This window comes from Plectropomus leopardus, chromosome 14 (assembly GCF_026936395.1).
Source record: "Plectropomus leopardus strain MGB_pleo_1.0 chromosome 14, ASM2693639v1, whole genome shotgun sequence".
In the NCBI taxonomy this organism is placed as follows: domain Eukaryota; kingdom Metazoa; phylum Chordata; class Actinopteri; order Perciformes; family Serranidae; genus Plectropomus; species Plectropomus leopardus.
The window spans coordinates 1,145,358-1,173,148 of record NC_142189.1 but is presented as its reverse complement, the minus strand read 5'-3'; the positions used below and the strand labels follow the sequence as shown (position 1 = coordinate 1,173,148).

The window sequence follows — 27,791 nt, the reverse complement described above, 5'->3', positions numbered from 1 at the left end:
AATAGCTAAAATATCACAAAACCATGTTTATAATTATAATAATTTCAAATTAAGTGATAAGAATAAAAAATATGAATTTTTTTTACTTTAAGCACATTTCTCAGGTCATTTTCTTGTGCGTTTTTTTATGTTTATGTTTATGTCTTTTTAAAGAAGTCATACCATTTTTTTTTTCAAAGGGTTAAAGTGAGACTGTGTCAGGCCCAGTTAGCACCTGAAGCACAGCGGATTTCAAATGTAAAATCACCTTCAGCAGCTGCCGGCTGGAGCGGAGGTCGTGACCTTTGGCGGCGTTGTTCAGCATCCACTGGATGGCCTCGATCTTCAGCTTGGCGTCCTGAGGAAGAAAAAACAAACGAGTAAACTGACTGAAACACAGTTTTCTGTAACCGTGTCTCCTCTGTGTTTTACCTGCAGCAGCTCCATCAGCTGCTCCTGCTGTCCCGCCTGTCTTAGTTTGTCCCCTCTGTCCGACATCTTGTCCTGCAGTCTCCTCCAGCGGCTGCTCAGCTGAGTCGACTTCCTGCTGATGCTCTGACTGCTGTGGTGCTCTTCAGCAACCATCTCCTGCCCCAGCTGAACACGACAGACACCATGAAGCTGTTTCACAGCGTGATCCATAAACTGTCTATAATCTATAAACCAGTGAGCAGCAGCTTACCTGAACCAGTCTGTCCAGCCACACCTGGTTGGCCTGCATCTCGCTCTCGGCCGCCTCGTGTCTCTTCAGTTTGGGGAGGATGTTGGTGGGGTCGCGGTACGACTCGTCCTCCGCCACCTTAAACTTCTCTTCCATCCAGAGCAGCAGCTCGTCTGCATCCCTCTGGAACTCCTGAACAAACAAACAAACAAAGTCATTATTAATATTATTGTTATTAATCATAAAAATACTATTACTATTATTATTATGACCGTAGGAAGAAGCATACAGTTTCAATGGTTGTATTTTGTGTGTATATATATTGCTCCAAATTTCAATTATGCATGTTTTCTTTTAAAAAAAGAAAAAAATAGACAAAGAAAGAAAGAAAGAAAGAAAGAAAGAACATTTTACGGAAAATAATTTTTAAAAATAAAAGATGCTTAATGAAATTACAAACATGGTGTCTGCTCTACAATATATATATAAACTAAAATGTTACCAGGTATTCAAACAAACCTGTAAGTGAAACTTTCAGTAGTATTTTCATTTTGGAGGATTGCTATAATGCAGATACATTATGTAATAGATGTTAAAACGCTGTCTCTGACACTTTACAGGGACTGTTTGCTTTTAAGAGAAAGGAGCAAATGGTGCAAAACCTTTAGGCTCATTATTTCCAGAAACTTCAAAAACACAAATTATTGTTAATGTCAAATTTTAAGTGGTCCTTGGATACAAAAATCAGAGCGTGAAATAGTGATATTTTGTAAAAACTGCTTTATTCTTTGTCATATTCGTTCGAACTAACCAGCGTGCACGACAAGAGTGAAAAACCAAGTCTTTCATCAAACTGCAGGATTTCGCCTTCAACTTTTAATTTTCAAATATCAAAGAGGAAGTCTTTAAAATCTAATAACTGTTTTAGGGTGGAGGGAGGGTCCTGCAGGAGGCCAGTTTTGGAGCTAAAATGTTTATTCTCAGCGTTTTAAAGTGAACTGGCTGTTAATTTTCAGTTTAGTGGATTTTTGTGGACAAAAGTATTGAACCGATGCAACATAAATAAAATACAGATATGGGGTTTTTATTATCGGGATAAAAGTAAGATATTAATAATAATGATTATTATTATTATTATGACATTAATACCTGATATTTCTTTGAGGCCAGCAGCAGACTCCTCCTCTGTCGGCTGCTCTCTCTCAGCTTCCTGTTGGCCTTCTGGATGCTCCGGCTGCGCTCCTTGATGCTGATAGATAAAATCAAAATTTTTATAAACAGCGTTACTGCAGGGGAGACTGTTTGGACTTATAGCTGATATTTGTGTTACTGTTTTGTTTAGTGTTGGAGGTATAAATAATAAAAAATTCATACAGCTGACGGGACGTGACCCCAACCAAGGCTGTGTGGTAATTATTATTTTAATATTTATACATTTATTTATTTACTTACTTATTTTATTATTTTTATAATATTTTTAAAATATTTTTCAGAAGTATCACATTAATATGACAATGTGGTTTTTTTTTTGGTTTTTTTTAAAAACACAGTTTTCCAAACTCCAAGCAGACCTTCCAAAGTAAGATGCAGGATATTTTCTTTTCTTTATTTGAGGTTTGATGTGATCTAAAGTTGCATGCTGTCCATCTTTAATCTGATTCATAATGAACTCCATATTTCCGAATGTCTGGACGATGCTGACGTTTCCGATGTGTCTTCTTACTGTTTGGCAGCATAGTGCTGCTGATCGATGAGCTGCTGACTGCCATCACAGAAATGGTCGACTCGTTGGTCCAAAGCCTTCAGGAGACCCTCCAGCTCGTCCTGTCGGCCCAGCAGACTGTGGACGCCGTCCACCGAGTCCTGCATCAGCAAACACACATGAATCAGCAAAATATCACACGTGAAACATGACGTGTGTCCCGATTTCATGCCTCACCCCCACGTATGTCGGGGTACTGACAGGACACCAGCTAAAGCGGTCGTTTCATGACTGAAAGTCAGATAATGCACGCAGAGAGGTCGGACCCTGGAGAGAGCTATTTCACACGGTGTAGTACCTCCAGCAGCAATTAGGTGGCAGTGCAGAGGTCACAAATTACATGTCATCTTGGTGTACGTAATTTCTAGACCAAATCATGTGAGTATCGTGTAAATCAAATGGTATTTGGCCCTCAAGGCTTACTTGCTCTTGCCAGTAGGTGGCGCTATTAAGACTGGTGAATACTCTCATACAGATGGACACAGCCAATTCGGAGTCGATCCAATTAATCCTGTAGGACAAGTTTGCAAAAGTACGAGGCCCAAAATCGCCAAAAAACAGCACAAAATTCAAAATGGCCGACTTCCTGTCGAGCTTGGTGGGGTGGGTCCAAGAGGCTTCTTTGTGTGTCTGGGGATGATGCATTAGTATACTGATTTTCGTAAATGAAGGTTAAACTGGGCATTGGGGTTAAACGTTAGGGGGAACTGTGGAGCCATTTTGCCACGCCCGTTTCCGAAACCAGCAAAATACGACATTTTTCGTCAGGCTGGACGAGCCTACCACTTTCATGAGTTTTTGGGCATGTTTAGGCCTCCAAAAATGAGATTCATTGGGGAGAAATATAACAATTCCTTGCAATCCAAGAGGGTCCTCACACTGCTTTCAGTGCTCGGGCATTAATTGTTAATATTATATTTTATTTTTACATTTTCATAATTTATTTATTGATTCATTTATTTTTAATAATATTTTTGGTATATTTAATGGCATATTTATTTGTTTATTGATTCATTTATTTTTAATATAGATTTTGGTACATTTAATGACATATTCACATAATCACTGAATGATATTTTTAAACATGTTTTGTCATCATTTCATGTCTCAATTTACAGTAAATGTTCGTATGTAAATAATTTCATTTACAATAAAAAAGAAAAATTAATGCATTTAAAATAAAAACTAATAAATATATATATTGTTTTAAACTTAAAAATTAAACCTGAATTAATGGTTTTTTCATAAATAAACAAATATATAAATACATAAAAAGGAAAATGAATCTTTAATTAATATTTGTCTATTTACTGAATCATTGATGTATTTGCTATTTTCTATATTCATTTTGGCGCATTTAATGGAATATTCGAATATTCATCAAATCATTAATTTAAACCTGATGTGTCATGATTTCGTATCTCAGTTCACAGAGAACAGATCTGAGCGAGGCGTCCTCACCCCGACGTCTTTGACCCTCAGTCGAGCTTCGTGTCCCGACAGCGCCGCCTCGATGCGGTCGCCCTCTTGGTTCAGCCTCTGGAGCTCCACCCCCTGCTCCAAACGCTCCTTCCTATTGGCCCACATCTTGTCAAGCTTGGACCAATCAGCACTGAGCTTGTCCAGGGCGCGCTGGACGTCGACGCCGCCAGTCTTCCCGTTGGACGAGCCCTGCAGCAGAGATTTCCCCAACGTCTCCGTCTCCTTCCACCTGAGAAATACAAGAGACGATGGACTCAGTAATTCACACTGATAATTATTATTCTATAACCTTTTTTCCTTCACTTTTTTGTTCCACTCATGGAAACAGACAATTAAAATCAATTTGGTATGTTACATTACACTATTTTTATTATTGTTATTATTATTATAATATCAGCCCCTTTCTCAAAAACAAACCAACAAACAAAAGCAGACTGTCTGTCGGTCAGTTGCTCAGCAGTCAATACTTAAATAAATGAGAGAAAAAAATAGAACCAAAAGCCGTACACAGCAACCCACCAAAAAATAAAATAAAATAAAACCATTACCTGGCAACTTCATATTGTCTAATTATTATGTTCTCATACATTTTTGGAACTGAAAGATATTGATGCTGCCCGTTAAATCATTTTCTAAAGAATTATACAGTTTGACATTATTCACTCAAATACACATTTGTTTCGAAGAAGTTCAAACTTCTTAATAAAAACAAATAAAAATCTGCAGAGACAGAAAAAAAAAAAAATTTAAAAAGCGCCCGGCGTGCTCACCTGCTCCTCTGCTCCTCCATCTCCAGCCGCAGCTCCTGGTGTTGCTCCAGCAGGGCGACGGCCGAGGCCACGTCGGCGGCCGTCTCCTCCTGCAGGAGGCGCTCCTGCACCGAGCCGACCCAGCGCTGCAGCTCCTTGGCCTCCTGCTGGAAGCTCTGCAGCCTGCGGGCCTCCTCCAGGAGCCGCTGTCTGTCTGCAGCCTGACGCCTCAGCTGAGGACGCCACAGGAGGACAGAGTGGACAATTAGGGTCTCCAGCTCGCCATTACAGCTCTTTAATGATGCACTGACGACTGATATCGTTTTTTCAGGGCCGATACTGAGTATTATTAGTCAATGAGACCAATAACCAATATTTGGAACTTAGACTTGTAAAACTTCAGGGAGCTATTTTTATTTATTCATTTTCATTTTTTTTAATTTTCAGAGAACTTGCTATAAGTGATGCTGAGCATTTCAATTTTGATTGAACATTTGCTAAAAGCATTTAAACAAAGTTTCGTGTTGGAGTTTGTTATGTTTCAAATTCTAAATTTCGACTGAAATATTAAAATTTTCATTGTAAATGCATATCAGTTCCAAATATTATTAAACGGCTGCACCACACTGCCTTTGTTATCTTAACCCTCTAAAGAAATGGCTTGATTTCTTTCAAAAACGTGAGAAGGCGGCAATGAGTAACTTCAAAAGAAATAACTTAAAAAATTGCAAGAAAATAGTAAAAAAGTTACATGAAAATTCACTGAAAATTGGCAAATAAAAAATGGGGAAAAAGACCTAATAAAACTGCTTAAAAATTACAACAATTCTTTTAAAAATCATTTCAAATTCATAAATTTACAATAAAATTACAACAAATATATATTTCTGGACATTTTCCCTTAATTTAAAAAACTAATAACAATTTCCAAATATACAAATTTTCAGCAATTTTAAAGACATTTATTTATTCAAGATATTATGATATTCTGCCAAGTTGCTCACTGCTTTTTCCCCGTGTGTTTTTAAATAAATCAATCCAGCTTTTCTTTAGTTTTCAAAGGTTTAAAAACAGATGAAAGGACATCGATCCAGGTTTCAGAGGGTTAAAGATAAAAATAAAATAAAACTCATAAACAGACCAAACACACCAGCAGACGTCTGCAGGTTTTTTCTTTCTGACTCACAAATCAGAGGACGAGTAAAAGTTCGAGTTCACACTGTGACGATGAACCAAACTCAAACCTGATCCAGCAGCGCCTCCAGAGCCTGAACCTCCTCCACGATGGCCGCGCTCTCCGCCGGACTGCAGTCCTGCTTCCTGGAACACAGGAAGTGACATCATGGACCACAACATTAAATTCAGCCACTTCTTTAAAAAAGCATTTTTCAACATTTTCAGCATTCAAAGTCTTCTAACATGATTTTTCCTGATGATTTTTAGCCCAACAAAAGTTGTAAATATTCAAATCTTACCAGGAAATAAGGGTTATCATATTTACAGCCTGCATTTTTGTTTTCCTTTAAATCCTCAACTATTTTTAACAGTTTTAATATAAATGTACAAGTAAGAATCTCTCAACATCGGGTAAAAATCTCCACAAACAACACAGAAGTGATGATCAAGTGAATAGTGTGCAATGTGGAAGTTATTAAATTGAGTTTGAAAAGATATCTTGAAATAATCAAAAAAAATATTTTAAATCTAATCTAATAAATGCCATCACACTTTTGTATAAATGTTTCACGTCACTGACTTTCAGGTTTCTTCACAAACCTTTAGTATGGAGGACAGAAGCTGTCCTAAAAACCTAAAATAAATAAATTCATTGATAAAGACATTTAAAAATCAAACACAAAGATGGGGCGGCGGTGGCTGAGTGGATAAAGCAGGCGACCATGAATAAAGGCAGCATCCTCGCTGCAACTCCCACTCAAGGCCCTTTGCTGCATGTCATCCCTGCTCTCTCTCCCCATTTTTACGCTATTAATCATGTCCTATCTAATAAAGGGCAAAAATGCCAAACAAATAATCTTAAAAAAAAAAAAAACCTACCTCAATAAGTGCATTTAAAAAGATTAAAAAATATACATATATACATTTTTTTAAATCAAAACAGAAACTTTAATTTATGTAACTTATTATTTATTATTGCCTATATTTATTTTCAATATTAATTTTGGTACGTTTGGTGGCATTTTTATTTATTTAGCCATTTATTGATTTATTTTTATTATTTATCTTGATACATTTAATGGCATATTTATCTATTTATTTAGCCATTTATTTACTTATTTCTATGATTAATTTTGATACATTTAATGGCATATTTATCTTTTTGATTAGCCATTTATTTATTTTTATATTACTTTTGGTATATTTAATGGCATAATTATCTATTTACTTAGTCATTTATGTATTCATTTTTAATCATGTTTTGGTATATTTATATTTATTTATTTTTAATTACTGAGACATGTATTAATTTATTTTTTAATATAAATTAGTACATTTAATGGCATATTCATTTATTTATTGAGCCATTTCTGTATTTATTTTTAATATTATTTTAGGTGCATTTAAAGGCATATTTTTCTATTTATTCAGTCATTTATCAATTTACTTTTTAAAATTATTTTTATACATTTATTGGCATATTTATTTATTTAATGAGTCATTAATTTAACGATTTTTTGGGCAGCTTCTGTCCTCTATACTGTTCAGACCATTTTCTGCTCTTGTCGTCTTTTTGACAGAAACTGATAAATGATGTTTGGCCCCGTACATCTTGGCGACGCCCTTCAGGTAGGCGATCTTGGCCTCGAGGGTCTGGATGTCTCTGAGGGTCTGGGCCTGGTTCTTCTCCTCCGCCTGCAGCGTGAAGGCGCTGCAGCCCACGTCCACAGTGTCCAGGCCGGACAGCTGACCCTGCAGCTGAGCTTTGGCCTCCTGGCAGCTCTGCAGGAAGGACTGAACATCTGCTGTGCTCAGCAGCTCATGTCCTTTCTTGTCCTTCAGCCGCTGGATCTGCTCCCACCTGCGGACACAAACGGTCAGCGCAGCTCAGCCTCGGCGGCTCACGCCAAACACGGTTTTGATGGTGTCTCGGTTTCATGTCGGTACCTGCTGCAGACGCTCTTCTGTCGGTTCTGGATCTCTCTCTGTTTACTGTGTCGGCTCTTCACCAGCTCCTCCGCCATCCTCATGATGTCATCCAGCTGGCCACGCCCACTCGCCAACTCAGTCAGAAAGTTCTGCAACAGGACGAAAAATCTAAACTGTTGATATCTTACTCTGAGAAATGAAAGCCATCTGAACTCAAATCCACATTTTTTTCAGGGTGCTTTCAATTAAAATCAAATAATAAAACCCTTTTATTATCATTGTTATTACAAACCCCAATTCCAAAGTTGGGATGTTGTGTAAAACGTAAATAAAAATGGAATACAATGATTTGCAAATACTTTTCAAACTATATTCAACTGAATACTACAATACAAAGACTAAATTTTTAATGTTCAAACTGATAAACTTTATGTTTTTTTTGCAAATATTCACTCATTTTGAATTTGATGCCTCCAACAAAAGACTGGGAAAGTTGAGAAATGCTCAAAAACACCTGTTTGGATCATTCCACAGGTGAACAGTTTAATTAGTTACGGGTGAGAGTCATGATTGGGTATAAAAGGAGCATCCCTGAAAGGCTCAGCCGTTCACAGGCAAGGATGGGGCGAGGTTCAACACTTGACGGACAGCTTTCAGAGATTTAATCAAACAGAAAGTTCATTAATTTATTTTAATTTAAATTAATTTCACTCATTTAAAGAGAAAAAATGCAAAGATATTCAACGTTTCTCATTTGTCATGTTGGAGGACATCACAAAAAAACCCCGATCCTTTATTCCATGAACAGTAACCGATAACCCATCGCGTCGTGCTGAGTGAGGTCCTCACCTCGTACTTGGCCTGAACCACTCCCAGGTTGTCGGCGTCGGTGCTGAAGGTGTTCAGGACGTTTTCTTTGTCCTCCATCCACGACTCAAACTCCTGGCAGCTGTTGTAGAATCGATGCAGACGCAGCGTCTCCTGCAGACTCCTCGCCTTCGACTGCAAACACACAAAACGGAAAATATGATGCAATTTCAGGATTTTCATTTTTCACAGAAGCCGTCGAAGCTTTGAATTCCTTCAGCTTCAGCATCATGAAATTACAGGGTCTGTAAACATTTTTTACCAAAAATTTCAAGGACTTTTCCATGACATTCGGCAAATTTTAAAGACCAAACATTCTCCGAAATGACCATCAATAATCCTTATCTGTTTTTTGCTTTTTTATATTTTTTCCCATTTGCAAAACTTTTCCAAGTTTTTCATGACGGACTTTGAGACTACATTTTCCATGCTGCCCCGCTCACTTTGACCAAGTTGTACAGGGAGTTGTAGTCCTGGTCCAGGCGGGTCCACGAGCTCTCCACAGTGTCCCTCTGGTACTGAGGGTCTGGCAGCCATGTTGTCTGGATCTCTGCTGTGCCGCGACGCATCGAGCGGCTGCGCCTCGGACGACTCGGCTTCCTGCTCTCTGGAACGCCATTGGTGGAGACGGGGGAGGGGGGAGGAGCCTGAGCACAGAGGAAGAAAATGATTTATTATTGATCTAAAGTGACTCCTCTATCTGAGGACATTGATTTTAAAGGTCACTGATCACTGATCGTACAGCGGCCGGCAGCGGGCTCAGGTAGGTTTTGGGGACGAGCTGCTGGTTTCCTCGGCTGTCTCTGGCCAGAACTCGGTCTCCGTCCGGCTCGGTGCTGACGATGGTTACAATCTCGCTCCGTTCCCACAGAAACTGACCTGAAATCAGTGAAGTTTAAATCATATTTAATGTTAAACGTGTTAAAGAAGCAGTGTGTCAGATTTAAGGGGGTTCTAAACTTATCAGCCTGCTGAAATCTCTCAGTCTGCAGGAGGCTTAATGCACAAAAACACTGCATTCTTATTTTCAGCTGGTTATACCCGAAACAAAACACACGGATTAGATCATACTTCTGACAGTATGTCCTTTTCAATCCCACACACTGGAGCTTGAAGAATTTTCCTGGAATCTGAATCTGTGATTTGAACAATTGCTCTACCTGAAGTTATTTTCCAGCAGGTAAAAAGGTTAGAGAAAGTCAGACTGCACAATAAACCAAAGTGATTTGTCTGAATCAGAGTCTTCAGGTAACGATGTCGCCCCCTCAGAGCAGAGCTCGTGTACCTCTGCTGTATCTGAAGCGGACTCTGGCCCTGCCGTCTTTGCTCTGAGAGGCGGGGCTCCTCCCAGCCCCGGTGCTCGGCGCCGCTCCGGGTCCCTCCTCCTCTCCAGATGAGTCGCTGTATTGGATCATCTTACTCTGCTGAGGCTCCGCCTACACAGGAAGACAGTCAGCGTGGATTTTTTTTATTTTCTTCTGCCCTTAACCCGCACCAAACCGTGACTCCTAAACCGGACACACATGCAGTTCTGTTCATACGACTCCGGCATGTTTGAACTCAGAAATCATAATTTCAGTTTGCACTCACAGTCAGAGCCGTCAACTGCGCGGCACTCCTCGCCTGCTCCGACAGTCTCTTTATCTCCGAGCCGTAGGCCGCCATCTCCCTCTCAAGCCGCAGGTGACGCTGCAGCAACGCCGCTGTGCTCGACTCATCCTTCCCGTGATCCTCGCTGGTCAGCAGCGGTCTCCTGTCGCCCAGCCAGGACTCGGCCTCCGCCACATCTGCAAAGTACTGGACATGTGGATGGCGGTCAGCTGGGTGCAGATCTGAGGGTCCGGTCCCCATAAACCACGACCACACTCTGTCACTGTGCGTGTGTGCTGTGGTTTATGGGGACACAGCACGACGGTACACTTTTTTGCACTGAGAGACAGCCGAGTCAAACAACAAGGAAACTACTTTTTCTTCCTCCTCTTCGTGTTTGGTTTTTACTCTCTCTTCACCTTTCTGATGGCGTTTCCGTGACTACCTGTTTGATGGTGGCAGCGGCCTGCAGTCTGTTGCGGCGTCCTGTCGCCTCGTCCGTCAGGTGGCTCCACTGCTTCTTCAGGGTCCGGATCCACTTCTGGACGGCTCGCTGGTCCAGCTGACTCTGTTTGGACAGCAGGTCCTGACCTCGAACCAGAACGCCACGGTACAGAGACTCCTGGGCCTGAAGCTCCGCCTCCAACACCTGACAGGAAGTGACCAGACTCATTTACAAAATAAATGCAGATTTTTACAATGCAACATCCAAAAAAAGGGTTTATAAAATCCTACTTCTTATGTCCCAAAAATGTTTCAAGACTTTTGAAAGATTGATTTGAGACATTTTAATGACAGTTAAGGCCTTATTTTTGGATTAATGAATTCAATGCCTTTTAGAATTTTTAAGGATTCTCTGTGTCAGGAGTTACTGTTTCAATAAAGTTTGATAAATTCAAGCCTTATAATGAAAACTCGTTCTCTGAAATGATCGTCTCTGTGAGTGTGAACGGGACCTTGTGTTTCTGCTGAGCCAGCAGGATGTGGTTCAGGTCGCGTCCGAGTCCGGCCGTCTGCAGCCACAACCAGCGTTCGTACAGCCACGCCTCCACCTCCTCACAGTCAAAGAAAAACTCAAAGAGACGCAGCTGAGCCTCCAACTGCTTCCTCCTGACCGGAGGAGAAACCAGAGAGGAGAGGAGGAGACATGAGAGGAGAGCAGAGGAGAGGACAAGAAGAGCGGACGTGAGAAGGAGACACGAGAGGAGAGGACGAGAGAAGGAGACACGAGAGGAGAGCAGAGGAGAGCAGAGGAGAGGAGAGGAGAGGAGAGGCGAGGATGAGAGGAGACACAAGAGGAGAACAGAGGAGAGGACAAGAGGAGAGAAGAGGAGAGGACAAGAGGAGAGCAGAGGAGAGGACAAGAGGAGAGAAGAGGAGAGGAGGAGGAGGAGAGGAGAGGACAAGAGCAGAGGAGAGGACAAGAGGAGAGAAGAGGAGAGGAGGAGGAGGAGAGGAGAGGACAAGAGGAGAGAAGAGGAGAGGAGGAGGAGGAGAGGAGAGTAGGAGACAAGAGAGGAGAGGAGAGAGGAGAGAAGGAGAGGAGAAGGAGAAGAGAGGAGGGAAAAATGAGGGGAGAAGAGGATAAAACAAGAAAGGAGAGGAGAAGGCAAAGATGAAATAGGAGAAGGAAATAGGAGAGAAGAAGGAGTTGAGGAAGCAAGAAAAGGAGAAGAGGCGGAAAAAGTGGAGAAGAAGAGAACAAAAAATAGGAGGAGAATTGAGAGAAGAAGGAGGTGGGAAGGGAAAGAGGAGAGGGAAAAATGGAGGAGAAGAGATGAAGAGGAAAAGGAATAAACAAGAAGAGAGGAGGTGTAAAGGAGTGATATTCTGGTCACAGAAAGCGATCGTTCATTGATGATGATCAATAACAGTAAAGACGGAGGAGAACCTGCTGCTGCTGAGGGACACCAGAGATTTATACTGGGAGTCGAGAGCTCTCACTCTGCTCTGAATCTGCTGACCGTCTCTCACCGTCACCTGACAGGAAGGAGAACAAACACACAGATTATTAACCCCTCACCTTCTCCTGAAACCATGGCGACACAGACACGACATCGTACCTTCAGCGCTCTGCTGCTGATGGAGGTGATGGTTTCACCGTGAGCCGAGATCTGAGCCTCCAGGAGGTCCTGTTTCTGGAGGAGAGACTCCACCTCCGCCAGCTGTTTCCCCAGTTCAGAGGAACTGGCCTGGGACTGGGAGACAGAGACGGAAAGTGGAAAACTTTGTAAATAAAACTTTAAAAAGTGTTTTGTATTTTAAATTTTTGGACAACATAATCTAACTCAACGTCCATTTTCCTTCTTTTCTTAGAGTCTGAAGGCTGCTAATGAATATTTTAGTTGAAGAATGACCTTTAAACTCTTAAGTGTGTGAACATTATTTGATATAATCTGTATAAATAGTGGACTGGACACAATGGGCATGTCTGTTTATCTAATGCTCAATTTTTTTGATACAAGGATACAAGGATTTAATTTGAACACACGGATTTCCCATTTCTCTGAAATCTCTACATTTCTACCTCAGTATCCTCCTTAATAATTCATATTTATTGGTTTCAGTGTAAACTCACCTGTAGTTCCTTAAGCTCCTGGGAGACGAGCTCGATGTCTCGAAGGACGCTGAGATTTTCAACTACATTTCCCAGCAGCCCCCTCTGCTCTTGGAGCTGCTGCAGTAGGTCCTTCCATCGATGGCTGATGTTCTCCTCTCTTAAAAAACACGTGCATACAGTAAAAACATGCAAAAATCAAATGAACTGCAGTTTTATTTCATAACTTCCGTCATTTACTTTTGAAGGGAAGATCTGCTGCTATGCTGATGACGCCTTGCTTTATTTTAATGTTCGTCTGACTTATTTTTAAATTCAGTCACCTCCACCACTTTACAGCTGTATCTCAGTTGGACCTGACGAACCTTAACAGGGTCTGAGCTTAAGTTTTAGTCCAGTTTTACATCACTGTAACAGCTCATGGAGGTCACAGGAAATAATCTTAAAATTTCTTTCTCTGACCTCCTGATAATCTGCTTCTTGCTGTGGTAGTTTCCTCTCTCGATGGTCTCCGCCATGTCTCTCAGGGCGGCGAAACGCGGCTCTCTGGCCAGAGCGTCAGTGGCCAGGGCCTCCAGACGGCGGCCGGCTGCCTGCGCCTCCTCCAGGGTGGAGAGACCTCGGATGTCCTGCCTCCGGATCAAACGCAGCGTGTCCTCCAGATAGCCCTCCCTCAGCGCCGCCTGAGGAACCGAAACAAACTGACTGTTGGTTGAGTTTAGGAAAAACAACTCACTTATTGTCACAAATGTAAAAGAACACTAAGAATCTAAGAGAAATTAAATCTTAATAGGTTTAATAATAATGGAAAACTAGTTACTGTATAAGCTGGATTTAAGTTTTTACCAATAAAGTTTCGTGACTTTTCCCGGTTTTTCATGACCATACAAACCCTATATAAGGTGTCTTCTGTGATGGCTTTTTTGGGACGGATGCTGTTACCTTCCTCTCAAACTTCTGTGCGAGCTGCTCCAGGTTCTCCAGGAGGAGCAGCACCTCCTGCAGGGCTCGCTCTCGCTCGTGTTCGGCTCTTTCCAGCAGAACCCAACTCTTCTCTATGTCTCGGAGGGTTTTACCTTCAGGCACACACAAAACACAGTCACAGAAAACATTGGAAAACCAGAAATACCACCTTAACCTTGACCTTTTACCACCAAATTCTAATGAATTCATTATGAATCCAAGTGGATATAATTTTGAGATTATTCCCTTAAAATCATTCTTAAGTTATTGCGTTCACGAATGAGACAAATGCAAGGTCACGGTTACCTATGACCTTTGACCACCAAAAACTAATCAGCTCATTGTTGAGTCCACGTGGATATTTGTGCCAAATTTGAAGAAAGACATTCTTGAGATATGGCATTCATGAGAATGGGGCGGTTAGACGTATGGACGGAAAACATACTACCTCTGGTCTTAGATATAAAAAGTGTTAGGCATAACAAGTGTTTCAATTTGATTATCCCAGAAGTATCACAGAACAGTAATATGATATGGCCAAGTTGTATAACAAACAGTGTCTGCATGTAAACGTTTATTTATTGTTTGTATGTGTGTGTTTCATACCCTCTGGAGGATTGTAAGCCCACTGGTTGTTGGCTGCCAGCTGAGTCTTCAGATTGAAAAGATGAGCTTCAATCACTCCACGCTCCTAAAACAGATTAAAAACATATATATATAGAGAGAGAAAATAAAACACAATATTTACTATGGAAAAAATTTTGTTGGGTTAGGGTTAGAATCAGCAAAAATATGTCAGACACCAGAGAAATGGCAACATCAGTCACTTAATTTCTATATCTTATTAAAGGTACTTTTTAGAGTTATTTGCACAGAGTTTTAATGACATATAGTATATTTTTTTGATAATAATATGTGCAGTAACTTGGGTCCACACCTCTAAATTAGCCCTCCCATTCAGTCAAATGATTATTAGGTACATACATTATCAAAATTCTAAGTAATAACATTTACATTGTTAAACTTATACAATATGCTTTAGAAATACATCAGAGTTTTATATTTTTTTATGAAAAATGGGGGGAAAAGGGCAATGACCAACTTGGCAAAAAATGCCTCTTAAAATAGTTTTAAAAAAGAGTTGAGGATTATTAGAACCCCCCCCCACCACCACACACACACACACACACACACACACCCAAAAAATATGATAATAATTTTGTATTTAAAATCATGTTAGAGGTCATTTCTGATATGTTTCTCTTTTTTTTTTAACTTTATTGTTTTGCTTGATTTAGGCAATTTTTTCTCATTTCTTATTAAGTTTCTCGTTACCTCCTCCCCATGTTTTTGAAAGAAATAAAAACAGTTACTTTGGGTTTCAGAGGGTTAAGGTGAGATTCTTGATTCCTGCTGATGTCGTTTTACCTGGTATTTGGGAGGTTTCTCTACAGTTCTGTAGGTCTTGAACGCCGTCATCAGCTTCTGCATGTCCCTCACACAGTTTGGGAATCGTCTGTCATTCAGCTGCACCACCTTCCGTCAGTCAGACAGTTAATCAATCAGTCCATCAACACGTTGAACTTCACACCCAAACGTCAACACTGTTGTTGTTTGTGTTACCTTGGTATGGATCCACTGAAGCAGATCTGAGACCAGTCTCTCATACTGGACCTTCATGTCGTCCAGCCCCATCAGCATCCCGACAATCTGAGGACACAGAGAGGAAGGAATTATTCCGCTGTTTCATTACCACACAGTCCTCACTGGTATTGTTTTGAACCAAATATTTGTTAAATTTAATATGTCTATGATGAAGCTGTGTCATTGGCATAGAGGTGGAAAATCCACCACCAAAGAAGTAACATATCAAGACCAAAAGACTGTGGTCCTGAGACTGATACCTGAGGGAACTCATGAGTTATTTTAAAGTTTTTTTTTTGAGAATTTAACGTCTGTTAAAATGAATATTAAATAAAAGTGGCCCTAAGATCAATCTCTGTGGAACCTCACAAGTAATTCTATCTGGTTTTTCGAGAAATTGCCATAAGAACTTTTGCATAACTTCACCTACAATAACTCTGAACAACAGGACAGGATGCTATAGAGACACATAACAAACCTTGTGGTGTGATCTGGTGGAAGATTCTTGTCTGTACTGCTTCTTCACCCACTGACGACTCAGACTTCCTCCCACTGACATACTGTTAACTCTTCACACCTACAGCATATTACCCAGCTAAACACCTGGAACACGCCTGAAACACACCTGAAACTCAACCATATCACCTTTTACCCACTGGAGAAAAATCCATTCAGTCAAAAGAGACCTGAAGAGAGCTTTGGCTCACCTGCTGGGCTTAGCACAGTGACACAGGTGAACATGGATATACCTGGTATAGCTGCCATTTAAAGTGTACTACCAAGGAAAACACTATAGATATCCTTGAACACACCAGGTTCAACATTCCTCAAATATATATTGGAGAAAAATTATGAGAGATGCTTCTGGATACCTCCATCACACCTGAAATACACCTGGTGCATACAGTCCTGGAGATGCTTGTAGATAATTCAAACACACCTTAACAACACCTGAACCACTCTCGTGTTAAACTCCAATTCAGACAGTTTTTATTTAGAACTTCCCATACCTCGAACACACCTGGAGACTCTTCTAAATACTTTGACCACACCTGAAACACACTTCTTCCACCTGATTTAACCCCGAAAGATCTTTTTGAAAACCTCTTATACACCTTGACGCTGGTGTAAGGCCTGGTGCAATCAGTAAAACTGCTTAAAAATCCTTCCAGGTAACTTGAGTAGACATAAAACACAATGCATACACCTTTCCTTCTCCAATTCAAGCCCTAAAAGTTTTTGTTGAAACCTCCAATATACCTGACACCCACCTGGACACACTTGGCACAGACAGTATAACTGTTTAAGATGCTTATAGATAACTTGACCACACCTGAAACACTTTTGTTAACTCCAACTTAAGCATAATTCTTTATTTAAACCTTTGCATACCTTTACCACGCCTGGCGATTCTTTTAAATTAGCTTGACCACACCTGAAACATACTACTATATACGATTAAAGCTTGAACAGTCTTTAAGAAAACCTCTTACACATCTGGAACTCACCTGGATACACCTGATGCATACATACTTCTAGGAAAGCTTCTACATACCGTTCAACACACCTGACAGCGCCCCTAAGATCGATCCCTGAGGAACCTCACCTCAAGTTATTTTTGAGGTTTGTGAGACATTATTGTCTCTTCAAACTACACATTTTTCAGTAAATTTAATCGCAGACACTCTTAACAAAAGGTCAGGATGCCTGGCACACCTGTTACCACCAAGTCGGAAACCTGGAAAACCTTTGTGCAAACCTCTGCAAACCTGGACACACCTGGTATCAACCACTAAAAATAAACTTTGTAGGCTGCAAGATGTCAGCCACATACCTGCGACATTCCTGAACCATCGTTAAGTGACCCCGGGTAAATCACTGGACCTGGACAGACCTGGTTCACCTGGTACATAAGCATCAACTGCCAACATTGTTAAGCTACAACCATCAGACCATGTCATTAGGAGGTCGGTGGTTTATTGATCTTAACATTGGATATCATTTATGTGTTTAACCCTTTTAACACCTGGCCAGACACCAGTTTTCTTGTGCTGTATTCAGACACCTTTTATTAGCATTTAAACCTTTGAAATCTGAGAAAACTGATTTGATAACTTTCAAAAACATAGCAACTTGCACAATATGCACTTCAAAATGCAAACAAATAGTAAAGGTGACAAGAAAATTATCTAAAAATGAGCAGGGGGGATTATAAGATTTTTTTTTCAAAACTATGTTTATAATTCCGTTAGTTATACATTCAGGTAATTTTCTTGTAACTTTCTTCTAATGTTTTGCTAGTTTTGGGCCATTTCTTGTTAAGTTGCTTGTGACAACTTTTGAAAGAAATCAAGCCAGTTTGCTCAGGTTTCAAACTTTTACTTAAGTAAAAAAAATAAATTACAAGATGAACTTTAATTGTAATTGGCCTATGTGGATCAAATCTTCCATTTTATGTAAAATTAAGTAAAACAGCAACACATAAATGTCTCTTTTTGTCTTCTACAGTGAATTAAACACCTGGAAAATTAAGGTACTTAATCACATCGGTGAAAAATATTGTGTGTTCAATTTGGCTTTAAGGTCTAACACAAACAGAAATATTGATGGGAAAGTGAACATTTTAGAGGACGTTTTACACCACAGCAAACATTCGCATCAGAAGTTGAGTCCAAGAGTTACCGGATCAAACCCGGGCAAAGCTGAAAAAGTGAAAGACAACTTTCTAGTCGACACGCAGACTGAAAAGCAGCATCTGTTCTCCACACTTACAACTCTGCAGCTCTCAAAACAAACATTATAAGCTTACCACAAACCCAACAGAGATAACCGACAACAAAGACATCAGCATCAAACGGCCGCTAAATCCACAGTGAGATCCTTGGTAGTTTAGTCTGGACTGAGCTGACACAGACTGAACTCCTCCTGTTTCTCCTGTTTCTGCGATCAGACAGCAGGTGAAGGTGTGCAGCTCTGTGAATGACTCGTCTCTGCTGCAGCGTCTCCGAGCGCGTGATCTCATCTGATAGGCTTAGCGTGTGCGGCCCCGCCCACACTCAACTACATGGCGTAGAAAGGCTCCACGGTCACATGACCAACCAACACGAAACATCACCACATTAATCCAATAGACAGAGGTGACAAGTAAAAGTACTGATGCTGCGCTGTTAACCCTTTAAAACCTGGACCAGCGTCACTTTTCTTCCACTGCATTTCTTTCCCAGTATTTAGTACTTTTAACCCTCGGCAAATTGGCTTAATTCATTTAAAAAACACTGGAAAAAAAGGCAAAGAGAAACCTGAAAGAAATAAATAATTTCTTGAAAGAAATACTTCACTGATACCTGGGAGAGAAAACTGTGGTTCATCACAGTTGCTCTGATGCCAAGAATAGAGAATTGCACCAAGAAGAAATAAGTACAATCAAAAAGTGTGTAAAAATAGAAATACAAAATAGAAACAGCCTCGAGTGATAGTAAAACAATTAACACTTCTGTGTGGATATTTAAAAATATATGTACAGTATAATGCACTGGGTATGTAAAATGTGTTAAAAAAAGAAGTAAAGATACACAAAAAAACAATTAGCACTAGCATGTAAATAATTAAAAATAAAAGTGTGTATAATGTGCCACGTGTTTAAAGTGTGTAAAAATGTAAAGAATTACAGTAATAAACAATAAGAACTCGGATATAATCGTGCATAAACCGAAATTATGGATTGATCATTTCAGTTGTGCTTATACATTTTCACACGTAGTAACTGAAGTAGTAACTGAAGCTGTCAGATAAGTACAGTGAAGGAAAAAGCACAGTATTTCCCTCTGAAATGTCGTGGACCACAAGGAAAAGTGGCATCATGTTAAGAAAATAATAAAATAAGTATACTCAAATATATGATAAGAACCTCAAATTTGTACTGAATAACAGTATTTCAGTAAATTTATTCAGTTGTATTCAACCACCACATCACGACTTTAATAACTGTCTGATTCTGCAAAGAATTTATATGATAAATATGATTTAAAAGGTGGGCCACATTTTATTCTTTACATTTATGTTGCTTTTTCTCTCATGTGGGTGTTTTATTTATATATATTTTTATTTATCATATTCTTTATTAGTTTACTTGTGTTTTTTCCTCCTTACAGTTTGAAATGGATATAAAATCTTTATTTTTTGTGTACTGCTGAGTAATAATTAGACTCATGGACGGTGTTGTTGTTGGTTCTGTGTGCTGTAACTCTGTCAGCAGGTGAATCTAATCCAGCAGTAATCCACACTGACCGACTGACAGGAGGAGGAGGAGGAGGAGGAGGCTGATGGATTAGAGGAAGTCACGGCGTGAGTGAGAGCCAGCAGAGGGAGTACAGTCACCTATATGTAACAGTAACCTATGAACTGTGTGTGCTGAGTTTCCCACAGCAGTGACGACAGGCAGTGAATGTTTCTATAGTTACCTTTATGTCACAGTTACCTGCAGTAAGTGAACCAGGTGTGTTTGAATCAGACAGCAGAGGGCAGCAGAGTCCATGATTTGGACAGTTTGTGTGTCTGTAAAAATATCTGATGTCAGAGCAGCAGCTGAGATCCTACTCTGCCACAGCTACCCTCAGTTTTACTACTACTACTACAACAACAACAACAACTACAACTAATACTACTAGTACTACAATTACAACTACTACTACTACTACTGCTACTGCTACTACTACAACAACCTCAGCTACTATTATTACTACAACAACAACCACTACAACAACTACTACTACTACCTCTGCTACCACAAGTACTACAACTACAACAATCACGATAACACTTACGACTACAACTACTTCAACTTCTACGACTACAGCCACTACTACTACAATCAGTTCCCGAGACCATCTGTATCTATGCATGACAACAACACACATCTTTTGGAGTATTACTTCTGCAGATACTCTTTATACCTTTTGCTCATTGTTGCAGAAAACTGTGCAGTCCTTCATTTTAGAACAAATGGGGTTTTTTCCATTTTCTTAACATCATTACTTTGAAAAACGTATATGATGTTACACAAAACGTCACACATAAACACGCTAGAGCTACATTATGTTTACAGGTGCAGCTACGCTACATATATCCAAGCTGTTATTTTTTATTATTATTATTATTTACAGGCTAATGATTGGTCTTTGTGGTAAGTGGAGTAAGACTATAAAGAATAATAAAACGGAAACACTTGAAGTAAAAGCACCTCTAAATCATATTCAAGTGCGGCATTTGTTGTAACGTGAACTTGAGCTGCGTGTGTGTGTGTGTGTGTGTGTTTTAGGACAGTGGTTCAAGTGTTTGAGGTGATCCGACCTTGGCGAGTCTCTTCTGGATGGTCTGTCCCTGCTTCATCCTGGAGAAGTAGTGGTAGTACAGGGACACGTAGGTCATGATGGACTTCTCGTCCGGATGGGGGACCACCATGTCCTCCACCTCCAGCAGCTGCATGATCCCGAACTCCCGCTCCGCCAATGAGAAGGCGTGCTCCAGGTTGCGGCGCGGGTCGTCGCCATGGAGACGGCGGTAGTCAAAAAGGTCAGGCCTGGGATGGAGCAAAAGTACGGAGGATGAAAAAAAAGATATTTCTACTCAAGGTTCATACACATTTTAATCAATAACTTTCCAGGACTTTTCCAGGACTTTGAGGCAAAGATCATACATTCACTGAAGAGATCATCAATACTCATCACTGCTTCTTTTTCTTTACTGTATATTAACTTTTTAAAAAATATATAACTTTTAAAGAAAACATGCCCGCGACTTTGGAAGGAATGTTTTCTTTATTTTAGCCATTTTATTTTGATTAAAAAAAAATTATTTGGCCATTTTAAAGAAAACTTTTTCTTCTTCTTTTAGCAAAAAGAAGATTTTTTGCAATTTTGGGTTTTTTTTAAAATATTCAAAGAAAATATTTTAGAAATAAAAACAAATTCTGTGACTTTTGAAGAAATTTTTTTGTTTCTTTTAGAATTTTTGGCAATTTGGGGGGATTTAAAAAAAACCCAACGAAAATATTTTGGCAATTTACAAAAAAAGAAAAAAAAATATTGGTTAATTGATTTTGGAAGAAAACAGGGAAGAAAAGGATTTTTTCTCTGATATTTTTTGGCAATTTGGAGGGATATTTAAATTTTTTTTTTTTCAATATTCAAAAAAATATTTTGGCAATTTAAAAACTGTTTCTTCCAGAATTTTTGGCGCTTTTTTAAAATCTTCAAAGAAAATATTTTGGCAAAGTTTTTTCTCTTTTAAACATGCCTGTGGGTTTGGAAGGCATATTTTCTTTAAAAATCACCAAAGTGACACCATTTGTCACAGCCAGAAATTGTAAAAACAAAATTCTAAACACATCATGTGTAATTATACATGTTTGTGAAACAGATTTTCATGACTTTTCCAAAACTTTCCAGGTATATTTAGTTTACCAAAACATTTGATACACAAAAGTACACTTCTGATGTGTGTGTGTGTGTGTGTGTATGTGTGTGTGTGTGTTACCGGTGTGCGTGAATGAGGGCGTTGAAAGCGAGTCCACTCCTCCAGCTGGACGAGAAGTCCTGCACGTCGACGCCGTCATAACCGGACGTTTTCCTCTGACACCAGATAAGCAAAGCTTCCTTCGCGGATCGATGAGCGACGCTGCCTGCGCCTCCCACCTGAGGGAGGAGACCAGGAGGAGATGAGGAGATGAGGAGAAACAGAAGGCAGAGACATAAAAGAAAAAGGAGACAACATGATGTTGAATTCACTGATAACTTTTGTAAGACAGCCACACTGCAGGTTGTGGGTTTGATTCCCGACCTCGTCCAGGTTGATGGGTCCGATCTGGAACCTGAGGATGATGATCCACAGCAGACCCAGGATCAGCGTCCGGTCCCCGTCCACCACGTTCTCCGGACCAATCAGATCCACCCGAATCTGACAGGAGAGACAGTGATTGGTTGTTTTAGAGCTGGACGGACTGCAGGTAGAATATACAGAATCAGATTCACGGTTTATGGCGCCGCAGCATGAATGAATGAATAATAATAATAATAATAATTCTGAGAGACATGGACAGGTGAGTTACCTGAGTGAGTTTTTAGGACTCCTGATTATTTGTAGGGATGCACAATAATTATCAGGACCAATAATTATCTGCCCTATAATGGGACTTATGACGTCATACCGATAATTCCCACAATACCATTTTTGGCTGATAAATAGAACCGATGATAATAAACATAATAATGCTTTGATTTGTCCTGTGTTGCCATGGTTTCACTCCTCCAGTCCCACACACACTGCATTATGCTGCATCAAACTGCTGCTGCTAGATCAGTCCACAACATGTTATCAGTCAGCAGCAGGTTTAACCCATTGTTTCTTTCTCTTTTTTAACTCTATCCCTGCCAGTGACAAGATTTTCTGTCAGTTGGTGTTTTCGCTGTAGTGTAGGGGACACTGTTACGATGTTATGCAGTAAAACAACATTTTGACGTCCAAAAACCAACAAACAAGACGATCTAAGGTCCCAGGGTGATGGAGGAGAGGACTGCTAACGCGCCAACTTTTAGCGGCTTTTCGGAGCCTCTCAGCGGCGTTGTTTTCAAAAAACGCAACAGGAGAAACATTAAGTGACTTAGGAGGTCGCCTAGAGTGCCACACGCCGGAGGGGCACCGCTGGTCGCACTAAAAAAAAAAAACAACAAAAAACTATAATAATTCTCTGCGCCCGTTAGCGCCCTTTCTCCATGTTCTGCCTTGAAATAAAGAGAGAAATAATCCTAAACTCAGCGCCCCTGTTGTTCCTCATCATTGACCTGCTGACCAGCCTGCACCACACCTGCCGGCGCTGTGGACTGAAGACAAAGTCTGGGATGAGTTACTGATGCCAGTTACTGTCCTCTCCAAGTGTCCAGATGTGTAAGCTTTAGCAGAAGCTCCAGCAGCTGCAGGAGAAGAAACTTCTAATCTGCATCTACACATCTCACTGAGGCGGGAACATTTAGGCTGTTATTGGTGCTCTCTGAGGAACTGCTGCTGCCGTTGTTGTTGTTGTTGTTGTTGTTGTTGTTGTTGTTGTTGTTGTTGTTGTTGTTGTTGTTGTTGTTGTTGTTGTTGTTGTTGTTGTTGTTGTTGTTGTTGTTGTTGTTGTTGTTGTTGTTGTTGTTGTTGCTGCTGCTGAATATTCCAATCCAATCTCTTCTAAGACACCAAAATGTCTTGATCCAGTCCTACATACTGTCATTTATTAGCATGCTCACTGCTTACAGTAACCCCTGAACACAAGCGGCCGCCGTCTCCCCCCTCCCTCCTCCTGCTCAGTGTGTGTGTGACGGGGACATGATGAGAGGACACGATGAGAGGACACGATGAGAGGACATGATGCATGGTGCATCACTGATTGACAGGTGCGTTACCTTGGTTTTGAGGAAGCTGATGGCGATGCTGTTGTTCTCCAGACAGTGGACTCTCAGTTTGCGGCGGCTGGGCGGAGGCAGCGTCTCTCTGGAGATGAGCTCCAGCAGACGGATGAGGACGACTCCGGTCTTCAGCTCCGTGTAAACGTCGGTCAGCTCCACGTTCTCCTGCAGGAGGAGACAGGTAAACACCAAAATCCTTCAGTCTGTGATGTTGAGTTACGACCCAAATTAGGTTTTTCATTCATCCATATTCAAATTTCTTCAGTCTAAACTCCTCTCAAAAAACTGCTTTCTGATTTCTGCAACATGGTTACATTCAAGTCGCGTCAAGTCGAAAAGTCTTTGGTATTTAATTTATTTATGGGAGAATATGGGTGCATTATTCACCAAATTAAGCTGAAACAAAGACACTTTTCTTTTCTGTTCTTGTAATTTGACACATTCTCCTCCTCTCTCTTTAACTGAAGATAGTTAATATCAAACTAAACCACCTTTTCCCACTGAAAATGATTTTTTCCATATCTTGTGAGACAAAAAAATGGGGGAAAAAGTAGCAGTTTGTCATGTCATTTACCATTTTCTATGCAGTTGAAATAAATGCCAGACTCACGTGATGTGCGCTGTTTTTGGAAATTTGACTCATGATCTCTTGAAGAATATGATTCAACTTTTGTTTTTTATAAGAAGGACAAGAAATTTGCAGGAACTGATACTATCAAATCACAGCTCTTGTAGAATTGCAATAAAAATTGAATCGGCACCAAAATATCGTGACACAATCTGATTGGCACAAAAGCGTTCCAGCACTTTATAGTAAGTACTTTACTGCAGAATGATTAGTTACTGCTGATGCTTTTACTGCATTACACTGATAATACTTCTTTACTCTGAAGGACAGTTTCACAGTTTAAACACTTAAACAGCTTTTGTTAGCTGTAACCCTCCTCTTCATTACCTTTAAGTAAGAATCTGTACTTTTACTTGTGATGGAGTTTTTTTTCTTTAATATTTTTGTACTTAAGTTAAAGATTTGAATATTGCTTTCACCTCTTCATATTTCGTAGCGTGAGACTTGTTTACAGCTCTGTGACTGACAGGAAGTTCAAAGTCAAAGAGTTAGTTTCCCTTAAATCATCCTGAGAGTGGAGTGAAGTGCGTTACATAACGTCTCTGTCCGCTGTGCGTCAGGACATCCTGGTTATCTGCAGGTCAGCGAACATCTTTCAGCTGAGAGCTGCTCGTCAAGTGGAGACGTTCCTGCCAACAAGAGGAGCGCCGGCTCTAAATTTAGACCCAGAGGAGCGCCTGATTTACTGCTCCGAAAAAAACAAAGTCCTCCGCCTCTTCCTGCAACGACCTCTACCTCTGTGAACGCAACGCCAACGGGCCTGCTGATTTATTAGAATAATAATCAGCATTATTATTATTATATGTTCCTATTGACAATCACAGTGATGGAGATCAAAACGCCACTAACAGCAAATGTTCACATTAACTTTTATTAATATTACTATTTATGTTTTTTTGGATTTACCAAAGTAACATACACAAAATGTTTTGGGGTTTTTTGTTATAAGCCTTGAGTGTCTACACCTTTTACATCGGTTTATATTTCTCCTTTGTTGTGACTGTTGCAAAAGGTTTGGTCAGTCGAAGGCTTTTTACCCAAAAAGAAAGAAAGAAAGAAAGAAAGAAAGAAAATAAAAAAGACCAATATATGTATTCTGCTTTAGTACATCCAAAAAAATAATAAAATAAGACCATTATGTGTATGTTGCTTTAGTAAAGTTTTTTTTTTTTATTATTATTTTATAAAAAATGTGAACATTTGCTGTGCTGTGTTTTTTCTCCATCGCTGTGTTTGTCAGCAGGAAATCTTTAATGGATCTGCGGGCGCGGTTAGATTTTGGATTCTGCTGTAAAAAGCTCGAGCTGAAGTGGAGCGATGTGTTCGGGTGTAACACCGAGCTGCAGGAGTTGTTTGTCTGGTGTGTTTTTGTTGGTGAAACAGGAAGTCGGACTATCTGAACAGCCTTTAAATAAAAACAAAAGTTTGATTTCCTGTCGCCGTGAAGATAATCGAGTTCATCACACCCGAAACAAAATATGACGCAGAAGAAAAAAACAAAAACAAAATTAACTCTTAATAGAAATTTGCATCAATTCTGAATACAACTGCAACTTTTTAAGAGGGTTGTTGATTTTTGAAACATGTAAAGTGAGAACAAATACAAAATACATTTGTATTTCACTTTTGGGGGATGGCCGAGTCGAAAAAATGTGTTGAGTTTAAAAACATTTTTTTTAAAAAAACCTGTAAGTAAAATGTAAGTGATTATAGTAAAAAGTAATTTAGGATTCATTATAATGTGAAATAATTGAAGATTACAGTTAAGAGTAAAATGTGGGTTTGTTTCTTTTTTTTATTAATTAATTTATTTGTTTATTTGGTCTTATTCTGAATATTTAACACTGCTCAAAAATAATAATAAATAAAAATCAGTATTTGCTGCTAATCAATGACATACCCCAGGCTGTGATTATCCCCCCAAAAAAAATCTACTTAGCATGTAGTATAATGAAAATATATATTTTTTTGTTGTTTTCTTAATGTAAAAACATAATGGCATCATGACAAAAAGCACATTTAAAGCGTTAAAATTCTGATTTCTAAAATTCTAAAATTCCTCTAAAAATCATCGGACAAAAATCTGAGTGTATCTGGTCTGTACTTTCAAAATAAAGTGTCTCTTATTGTGGTGGTGCACGTCAGTGTTGGTACAGTGTGGCTGTGTTTCCATGTCGGCTCTGTGTGTGTGTGTGTGTGTGTGTGTGTGTGTGTGTGTGTGTGTGTGTGTGTGTGTGTGTGTGTGTGTGTGTGTGTGTGGGTGTGTGTGTGTGTGTGTGTGTGTGTGTGTGTGTGTGTGTGTAGTTGAATCAGTGTGCAGACACATGCAGGCTGTCTCATTCGGGTTATTATTACTGTAACCACCATCAGCGACTCAGCATATTTCTGTTTTTCTGCCGCATCATGACTCAGCTCAGTTCAGTTACATAAATCTAAAAAATTAAATCAAATTAAAAAATAAATAAAGAAATTAATAAATAAATAAATAAATAAAAATAATAATTCTTTTATTCATTTTTTCTTTATGTCTTTTTTTTTGCTCATTTTTAGATCATTTTCTTGTAACTAGTTTATTAATTTCTTGATCATTTTTTGGGTCATGTTTTGTGACGTTTCGGTGTTAACTGGTGAAGACGCTGTTCATCCAAAATGAATATTTGATGATTATGATTAGGGCTGATGTTGGTTGAAAAAACTAACAATGAAAACAGAAAACAATATTAATGTATAATAATGTATAATTTCTTTTAAAGTAAAAAAAAAAAAAAACGCTTTTTGTGCACACTGCGATACATGTGCGTGATAATAAAGTGGACCCTAAAGGGTTAAATGTCAAACTAAGTAACACTACAAAATGATCCTTGTCTTTAAATAAGTAGGTTAACCTGAGTAACTTTAAAGTACAAGTAGGTCATATTTTACTCCATAAAAGTAAATAAATTACTTTGTTGACTTCCACAATTGAGTACAGCTCATTCATTTAGGCTTTAATGTAAGTTTAACATTTTAAATTCCCTTTAAAATAATATGAAAAACTTCATTTTTACTATGTGTTCATAAATATGGTATTCAAATAATTACCATAATTATGAACAGGGCTTTTTAAGTTGATAACTGTTAGTACTTAATATATAAACTATTTCCATTTTTTGATTAAATGAGAATAAATATGTGTTGCTGTTAGCTAACATTAAGTTAAACAGGTAAAAACAGGCGTTAGCTTAGCGAGCCTCCAGGCTATTAGCTCCTGAAGCTAACCGTTAAACGCACCGATGTTAGCTTCGATCCTAGCTGCATTTCCAAACTTGCGGTCGGTGGAAACGTCGGATTAAAACGTTAATTTCATCCCGGGTAAAAGGTTTT

At 39.4% G+C, this 27,791-nt stretch overlaps 1 protein-coding gene across 3 annotated transcripts in view; it reads right to left on the bottom strand.

Moving 5' to 3' along the window:
• Positions 1 to 27,791, bottom strand: part of sptbn5 (spectrin, beta, non-erythrocytic 5) — a 76,084-nt gene that overhangs the window by 37,722 nt on the left and 10,571 nt on the right. For 2 of the 3 annotated variants that reach the window (XM_088087149.1, XM_088087148.1), the window contains exons 3-31: positions 23,798 to 23,965; positions 22,197 to 22,313; positions 21,894 to 22,051; positions 20,709 to 20,937; positions 15,339 to 15,425; positions 15,144 to 15,251; positions 14,322 to 14,406; positions 13,695 to 13,828; positions 13,215 to 13,435; positions 12,774 to 12,912; positions 12,259 to 12,393; positions 12,087 to 12,175; positions 11,152 to 11,305; positions 10,641 to 10,844; positions 10,196 to 10,402; positions 9,891 to 10,041; positions 9,348 to 9,484; positions 9,049 to 9,252; positions 8,588 to 8,740; positions 7,757 to 7,887; positions 7,419 to 7,670; positions 5,878 to 5,953; positions 4,655 to 4,866; positions 3,864 to 4,113; positions 2,364 to 2,503; positions 1,790 to 1,889; positions 662 to 832; positions 412 to 576; positions 248 to 337 (exon numbers count right to left, since the gene is read on the bottom strand). In XM_088087149.1, the coding sequence (XP_087943275.1) occupies positions 248 to 337; positions 412 to 576; positions 662 to 832; positions 1,790 to 1,889; positions 2,364 to 2,503; positions 3,864 to 4,113; positions 4,655 to 4,866; positions 5,878 to 5,953; positions 7,419 to 7,670; positions 7,757 to 7,887; positions 8,588 to 8,740; positions 9,049 to 9,252; positions 9,348 to 9,484; positions 9,891 to 10,041; positions 10,196 to 10,402; positions 10,641 to 10,844; positions 11,152 to 11,305; positions 12,087 to 12,175; positions 12,259 to 12,393; positions 12,774 to 12,912; positions 13,215 to 13,435; positions 13,695 to 13,828; positions 14,322 to 14,406; positions 15,144 to 15,251; positions 15,339 to 15,425; positions 20,709 to 20,937; positions 21,894 to 22,051; positions 22,197 to 22,313; positions 23,798 to 23,965 (4,467 nt within the window). Of the gene's footprint in view, positions 1 to 247; positions 338 to 411; positions 577 to 661; positions 833 to 1,789; positions 1,890 to 2,363; positions 2,504 to 3,863; positions 4,114 to 4,654; positions 4,867 to 5,877; positions 5,954 to 7,418; positions 7,671 to 7,756; positions 7,888 to 8,587; positions 8,741 to 9,048; positions 9,253 to 9,347; positions 9,485 to 9,890; positions 10,042 to 10,195; positions 10,403 to 10,640; positions 10,845 to 11,151; positions 11,306 to 12,086; positions 12,176 to 12,258; positions 12,394 to 12,773; positions 12,913 to 13,214; positions 13,436 to 13,694; positions 13,829 to 14,321; positions 14,407 to 15,143; positions 15,252 to 15,338; positions 15,426 to 15,837; positions 17,721 to 20,708; positions 20,938 to 21,893; positions 22,052 to 22,196; positions 22,314 to 23,797; positions 23,966 to 27,791 lie in introns of those variants that run through there. The other variant, XM_088087150.1, reaches the window with a different exon arrangement.